Source organism: Rhinopithecus bieti, unplaced genomic scaffold, assembly GCF_001698545.2.
Source record: "Rhinopithecus bieti isolate Rb0 unplaced genomic scaffold, ASM169854v2 scaffold_3874, whole genome shotgun sequence".
Taxonomy (NCBI): domain Eukaryota; kingdom Metazoa; phylum Chordata; class Mammalia; order Primates; family Cercopithecidae; genus Rhinopithecus; species Rhinopithecus bieti.
In genome coordinates, this window is record NW_016804362.1 from 1,414,240 (window position 1) to 1,421,756 (window position 7,517).

The window sequence follows — 7,517 nt, forward strand, 5'->3', positions numbered from 1 at the left end:
GCAATCAGTGTGATTGGTTGTGAAAAACAACCAATTAGAGACTAAAGTGAAGTTACAAAGTTACACTCCTACCCAAACGTCTGATTGGTTGCAGAAAGCGACCAAGCAGAGATACTTTCAATTTTCTATCTGCCACGCAGAAAAAAAAAAGGGGGGGGGGGTTGCAGAGGGAGTAGCTTCGGGTCCTTTTATTACTTAGGTGTGGAAAGTTGGGGTTTTCCTTTTGGTTTAGCTCTAGGAAGTCAGCATGAATCAACCTTAGGTTCCCTCCCTCCAGACCCTATTCTCCTGCCTCAAGATCATGTTTAACCCTTGGTAACTCAAACTGCCTATTGCACGTAAGGAAGAACTACCGTATTTTAATTATAGTAACTCCTCTAAATTATTTTGGTCTTAAGCTAGAATAACTTTTATGGAGAAAAACATCAATAATAGGTCACTAAAAAAAATACAAGGGAAAATACTCATTTGAAGCGTCAGTTCACTGACACTACTATTTAATATGCATTTTTAGCCAGATCTACTAGTCATGAGAAAATCATCCTTGACATCCAGGAATTGACCTGACACAGCTACACCCCAGTGTTGAGAGATAGCTTGACATTCACAGCTAGGCTATGATTTTCCTATAGAACACCAACTAATCAGAGAGGGTCACTCTGTGACTATGGTGAAGCAAGGCCAAAAAACAAAAACAAAAACAAAACAAAACAAAAAAACAGACCAGTTTATAATTTTGTCTAAGCAGAGACAAAAACAATGCCACTGTGCAAACCCCAAAACATTAGCTTTTATTATTAATAATTTTACCCAATAGTCTGGTAACATTGATATTGGCCAGTCAGCTTGGTAAGTAAGATAATCCAAACATTTACCTATGCAGAACAGACTAAGACAAAAAGAAAGTAGGCACATAATAAATTTCAGCATAAAGACCATATGTATATTATCTAGTACAAGAAGCCCACTACTATTTAGTCCTACTTCACAGATTTGTTCTTAGTTAACTACTTAATTAGATGCCTTACCAAAGAAAATGACAAGCAGTCTTGGCATGTATTTTGAAATTTAAAATTATGTGAGCTTTTTTTAAAGTAACTACTCTTGGGGGTTAAAACACAAGTGCACACTGTGTCTGAAATGAATTTGGCTCCTCTTCTTACACTGTCAGCAATTAACTGAAAAAATTGATAAATAATGTGTAATTATCAGTTAGTTACTGTTAACCCGAGCAAACAAGTTAATTTCACATAAAACAGGAAATCAGGCTGGGCGCGGTAGCTCAAACCCGTAATCCCAGCACTTCGAGAGGCCGAGGTGGGTGGATCCCCTGAGGTCAGGAGTTCGAGACCAGCCTGGCCAACATGGCGAAACTCCGTCTCTACCAAAAATACAAAAATTAGCCGGGGTTGGTGGTGGCGCCTGTAATTCTAGCTACTCCGGAGGCTAGAGTAGGAGAATCGCTTAGAACCTGGAGGCGGTGGTTGCAGTGAGCAGAGATCATGCCACTGCACTCCGGCCTCGGCAACAGAGAGAGACACTGTCTCAAAATAATAATAATAATAATAATAATAATAATAATAATAATGAAATCAGCCACGATTCAGAATTTTAATGCTAACAAGACGTTTTGCTTTCTGAATGAACACACTTTAAATATAAGGGGTGTGAGGACAGGTATTTCCACAATTTAAGTGGTGTTATGACAATAATGACGAGCTCAGTAACAGAATCTATGTTTAACTTTACCTCGCTAGCAGCCAGGAGTCTAGCACATTATAGGTACTAAACAATGCTGTTTAGTACCTATAAAGTGGTTTCGGAGAAGCAGTGCAAATGCAGCCGGAGAGGATGCCAGCAGTGCCCGCCCACTTCAGCGAGGTGACGTCCCCCTAAGCAGCTGCGGCGCATGCCCACAACGGGGGAGGCGCTAGACGAGGAGGCGCGCGGAGGCGCGGGCTTTGCTCCTGGAGTCTCGGCCTTGGCCAGTTGGACCTGGACCCTAGGGCGGCTTGCGCAGCTGTCGGGACGTGACTGCGTTCAGCCGCGTCAGGCTTGCTTCCCAGACTTGCCCAAGTTCGGGTGCCCTAGCTGCCCCTTTGCAGCCGCGGACCTTTGCCGCCCGCGGGTGAAAAGGTTGCGACGGGAGGTGGGTGGAGCTCGCCAGCGCCGGGACCGCGGATTGGCTGCCTCGGCTTTCTCTTTTCCCCCTGGTGCTTCGGCGTGAGGCGCTGAGCAGCCTGGAGCCCGCCCTCACCGTCGATCGGGTAGCGCTTTGCTTTTGCTGTGAGGCGTTGACCTCGCCCATACGAGTTGGAGCTCTCCGTCCAGCAGGAATTTCCGGAAGGAGTTCGAATTTTTGTGATTTTTTTGCTTGTTTGGTCGGTGGAATATGTTGGGATTTATGTTTGCCTCTGAACAAGTGTCTTGCTCACATCGTAAATGACTTTCTCTCCGAAACGCTAAATATTCTGTCCCGCAGGAGCGCATATCCTTATTTTCCATGACAGATCTTAACGACAATATATGCAAAAGATATATAAAGATGATAACTAATATAGTTATATTGAGCCTGATCATTTGCATTTCCTTAGCTTTCTGGATTATGTCAATGACTGCAAGCACCTATTATGGTAAGTATGAATGTTCTAAGTTGTTTCTCTGTAATCTAGTCAGTGAAATTTAAAACCATACCATTGTGAAATCCAAAACTCATATCCTCTGAATGGTTATGAATGGTTGTGTTTACTTAACTTCCATAGCCTGATTTAACTTAGTAACATGATAATATAAACAGTGCCTTTAATAAACGCTTGTTGTGATAATTCGAGTTATACCTATTTCTTTTTTTTTTTAATTTTTATTTTTTATAAGATGGGAGTCCCTCTGTGTTTCTAGTCTGGTCTCAAACCCCCAGGCTCAAGTGACCCTCCCACCTGGGTCTCCCAAAGTACTGGGAATACAGGCCACCACTTCTGGCCTAGTTATACCTATTTCAAAATGTCTTTATATGTTAAGTAACTATTCCATCTGTCTTGGTGAAAGATAAGTGAGGTGAACATAGCTTTGTAAAGCAATTACAGTCATGCTTTTAATTTTGAATAAGAATATTAGTAATGGACCAGAAGCGGTAGCTCACGCCTGTTATCCCAGCACTTTGGGAGGCAGAGGCAGGAGGATCAACTGAGGTCAGGAGTTCAAACCAGCCTGGCCAACATGGTGAAACCCCAGCTCTACTAAAACTAGAAAAATAGCCCAGGCATTGTGGCACGCACCTGTAATCCCAGCTGCTCGGGAGGCTGAGGCAGGAGAATCACTTGAACCCTGAAGGCGGAGGTTGCAGTGAACTGAGATTGAGCCACTGCACTCCAACCTGGGCGACAGAGCGAGAATACGTCTCAAAAAAAAAAAAAATAGTAGTGTAGTTTATCAGTTTCACATGTTCTGTTAATATAATAAGAATTAAAGACAGTATAACATTTACATTTGGAGAGCTGAAGGACTTATCTGCCATTTGGCTGCTTCAAAAGAATAGACTCCTTTTAAAGCCTAAAGCTACATTGCTTAAATATAAGGTACTCTGGACTCAGATCTTTAAGGTTTTGAAGGTGCTTTAGAGCGTAAGCCTCCATTTACACAAACTTCCTTCTCCTATGAAAACAAAATACTGGTCAGTTTACAACAAGGGAAAAATGAAAAGGAGAATGAGAAAGTGAACTCTCTTAAATGGTTATATCGTAAGGGGATTGCCATTTCAGACTGTAGGCTTTTTGCAAAGAGAACACGTGAATAATTGGAAAGGGTTCTTTGGGATACAGAAGCTCTCAGGGTTGTTCATTCATAATGATTCACAGTGGGGCGTCAGAGTTTTAGGGGAGGGGTATAAGAGAAGATTCTTGTTAGTGAATGGTTGTCATGCAGTCATAGTATTTACTATGACTTGAACTAAATAGAATAAATCAGGATTTGTAAACTGAAATATCCCTCGGACCAGTCACCTAATGCAAATGAATGAAACTGTGTAAGTTTTTGTGTGTTAGACATGTGGTAATAGTTTTCGCTTACAGAAATAGGATATTTCTCATCTTTTGTTGAATGCTTGGGCCCTCTTTGTCTTTCATTTCCCCCCCCTTTTTTTTTCTGAGACGGAGTTTCGCTCTTTTTGCCCAGGCTGAGTGCAGTGGCACGATCTCAGTTCACTGCTACCTCTGCCTTCTGGTTTCAAACAATTCTCCTGCCTCAGCCTCCCAAGTAGCTGGGATTACAGGTGCCCACCACCATGCCTAGCTAATTTTTGTATTTGTAGTAGAGACAGGGTTTCACTATGTTGGCCAGGCTGGTCTTGAACTCCTGACCTCAGGATCCTCCTGCCTTGGCCTCCCAAAGTGCTGGGATTACAGGTGTGAGCCACTGCGCCTGGCCCATTTTCTCATTTTTGATAGAAACATGGATACAAGCAGTGGTTCACGGTTTTCTTTACCATAAGGAAATCACTTAGCCTTGGCGTTTAGGAGCCTTCAGGAGTGGTGGGAAGTTTAAACGGGAAAGCCATGGCCTGTTTAAAGGAGGGTACCTCTCTTTACCTTCAGTCAATCCTACCATGTTGGCCAGAACTTCCCAATTTTGAAACAGAAGCCAAGAATCTGGATTTTTATATGATATCTTCTAATCTTTAAATATTGATTCAAATTATTTGAAAACACTCTGCTAGCCAAACATCTGTGAGCTGGATGCAGCCTCTGGAATAATCAATTTCTAACCATTGAATCAGGTATCCTCTAAAAGGCAGAGAGGAGTAAGACCCTGTTACAGAAAGAGTTCATTCTAGGTAGTCCTTGAAATTTAATATATGCCCCCTTGAAAAAAAATGAACCGGAGATTCATTTTAAATATCTAGATATCCATTATTATCATAATCAGTAAAAGGTTTTCAAAACTTGAACATAACCTATTTGGCCATTCTCCAGTAAGACTGCTTCTCTGAAAATATGCATGCATGTCTCAACATAAATACAGTTGTGCTCTGCCTAACAATGTTTCGGTCAATGACGGACCACACATATAATATGTTCCCATAGGATTATAATACCATATTTTTACTCTACTTTTTCTATGTTTAGATACACAAATACATTCTGTTATAATTGCCTACAATATTCAGTGCAGCAACATGCTATACAGGTTTGTAGCCTAGGACCAATAGGCTATAGCATATAGCTTAAGTGTATAGTAGGCTCTACCATCCAGGTGTGTGTAAGTACAGTCTGATGTTTGCATAACCACGAAATCACCTAAGGATGCGTTTCTCAGAACATATCCCTATCTTAAGTGATGCATGACTATATTTTTCTTTGGTGACTTCATCTTGGTGTTTGTACTTATGACAGTATTTTAGTCCAAAAGCAGTAATGGAAGTTTACTGCCAAAACTAACCTGTGCAGACTTCACACAATTTGTGCTCCACCTTTGTAATTTTTTAGGTAACTTACGACCTATTTCTCCATGGCGTTGGCTGTTTTCTGTTGTTGTTCCTGTTCTGATCGTCTCTAATGGCCTTAAAAAGAAAAGTCTAGATCACAGTGGAGCTCTAGGAGGTATGTTTTTATTTTGAATGTTTACAGTAACTACTAAGTGCTTGCTTATATAATTTAAATTTATGTTTTCTAAATTCTGAATATATGAGACTGACTACAAATCATAGTGTTACATATTTTAGACAATGATAAAGTTACATCTTGCTCAGCATTCCTATTGTCAAAATTTCAGAAACTAACATACACTTTTAGTGTACCATACAAATTAAATTTTGTGATTGATACAAAGTAAATTAATAGGATAGATGAACCTTGACTTTTCTGCTCCTTTAGTTTGATTAATTAGTCTTCTACCAGCAGAAACAGTGGAGCACTCCTCCTAGATGTAAAATAGAGCATTCGGAGAGAATAAACTCTTGGAAGTTGCTGTTAGTAATCTCAAACAGAGCAGTCCAAACTTAGCCTTCTGGATTAATTTTCCAAAACTGAGTTGAGAACAGGCCATGTATTCATTCTTTTAGCAATTTTTTTTTTTTTTTGAGACAGTCTTGCTCTGTTTCCCAGGCTGGAGTGCAGTGGCACGATCAGCTCACTGCAACCTCCTCCTCCTGGATTCAAGCGATTCTCATGCCTCAGCCTCCGAGTAGTTGAGACTATAGACCTATGCCACCATGCCCAGCTAATTTTTTCTGGTATTTTTATTAGAGACAAGGTTTCGCCATGTTGACCAGGCTGGTCTCGAACTCCTGGCCTCAAGTTGATCACCTGCCTGGGCCTCCCAAAGTGCTGGGATGACAGGTGTAAGCCACCATGCCTGACCCATCTTTTAGCAAATTTTTATTGAACACTTACTAGTATGTACCACTGTTCTAAAACTTGGGCTATATCTGTAAACAAAAGAACATGGTGTCAGTTCTCATGGAACTTATATTCTTTAGGGCAGGTAGATAATATATAAAACTGTTCAGGTAATGATTAAGTTTATGAGAAAAATGAAAAGATAATTAAGTGTTAAGTGCGTATTTTGGAAGATGTGGTGCATTCTTCTATAAATGGTGTCAGGTGCTTTTCTGTAAGGAGATCATTTTGCGCTGGCATCCAAAGAAGCTAGCAATGAGAGCTGACAGAATCATGTTCCAGGCCGACAGAATAACAAGTGCAAAAATCCAGATATTTTAGAGGCCTATTTGAGAGTAAGAATAATAAGGCTCATTTGACTAGAAAATAGTAACAATAGGAAAAGAAGTGAGAGATAAAATTGAATAAATAAACTCTAGCAGTGTGCTCTCATGGTCCTATGGTTTTGTTAATTTTGCGAAGGTCAAAACTTTTGTACTCTTTTCTTAAAGAGGGAACCCCAAATTATATAAGCTTCGGGCTCCACAAAGCCTGGATCTCCCCCTTATTTCATTTTTATGGTATAGAGAGAATTAAATGAGATAATTTAAAGTCCTTACCTCATTGCCTGGACACATAGCCAACATTTATTCAGTGCTTGTAACTATTATTATTAGGCAGAGTTCTTCAAAATCATGCCAATTCTCTTCATAATTAAGAAATATTGTTTAAGTTATATTGTGAGATTTATTTTCCTTTTATGGGGTAGTTGAGAATTAAAGTTAACTAGACATACTGATATTTTTGTATGAATTTTATTTTACCATATAATCAATAAGTATTAGGAATGGTTATGTTTTATCTATTTAACAAATGTTTATATCACACTTTCTATGTACCAGGCACTGCTGTTAGCACTTTGGTAGTATTAACTCATTTATAACAAAACTTGAACAATCTCTGCTTAAATATAATAACATGGAGTTATGCTTTGCTAAAAAAAGTTCTTTCTGGGCTGGTCGCGGTGGCTCACACCTGTCATCCCAGCACTTTGGGAAGCCAAGGCTGAAGGATAACTTGAGTCCAGGAGTTTGAGACCAGCCTGGACAATATAATGAGACTTCACCTCTACAAAAAAAAAAAAAA

At 40.0% G+C, this 7,517-nt stretch overlaps 1 protein-coding gene across 2 annotated transcripts in view; it reads left to right on the top strand.

Moving 5' to 3' along the window:
* The first annotated feature begins 2,067 nt into the window (after positions 1-2,067).
* The window catches only part of TMEM19 (transmembrane protein 19), a 21,114-nt gene continuing 15,664 nt past the window's right edge, over positions 2,068-7,517 (top strand). The window contains exons 1-3 of one of the 2 annotated variants that reach the window (XM_017867512.1): positions 2,068-2,149; positions 2,595-2,633; positions 5,481-5,594. In XM_017867512.1, coding sequence (XP_017723001.1) covers positions 2,606-2,633; positions 5,481-5,594 — 142 coding nt within the window. In that variant the 5' untranslated portion in view covers positions 2,068-2,149; positions 2,595-2,605. Of the gene's footprint in view, positions 2,150-2,310; positions 2,634-5,480; positions 5,595-7,517 lie in introns of those variants that run through there. The other variant, XM_017867511.1, reaches the window with a different exon arrangement.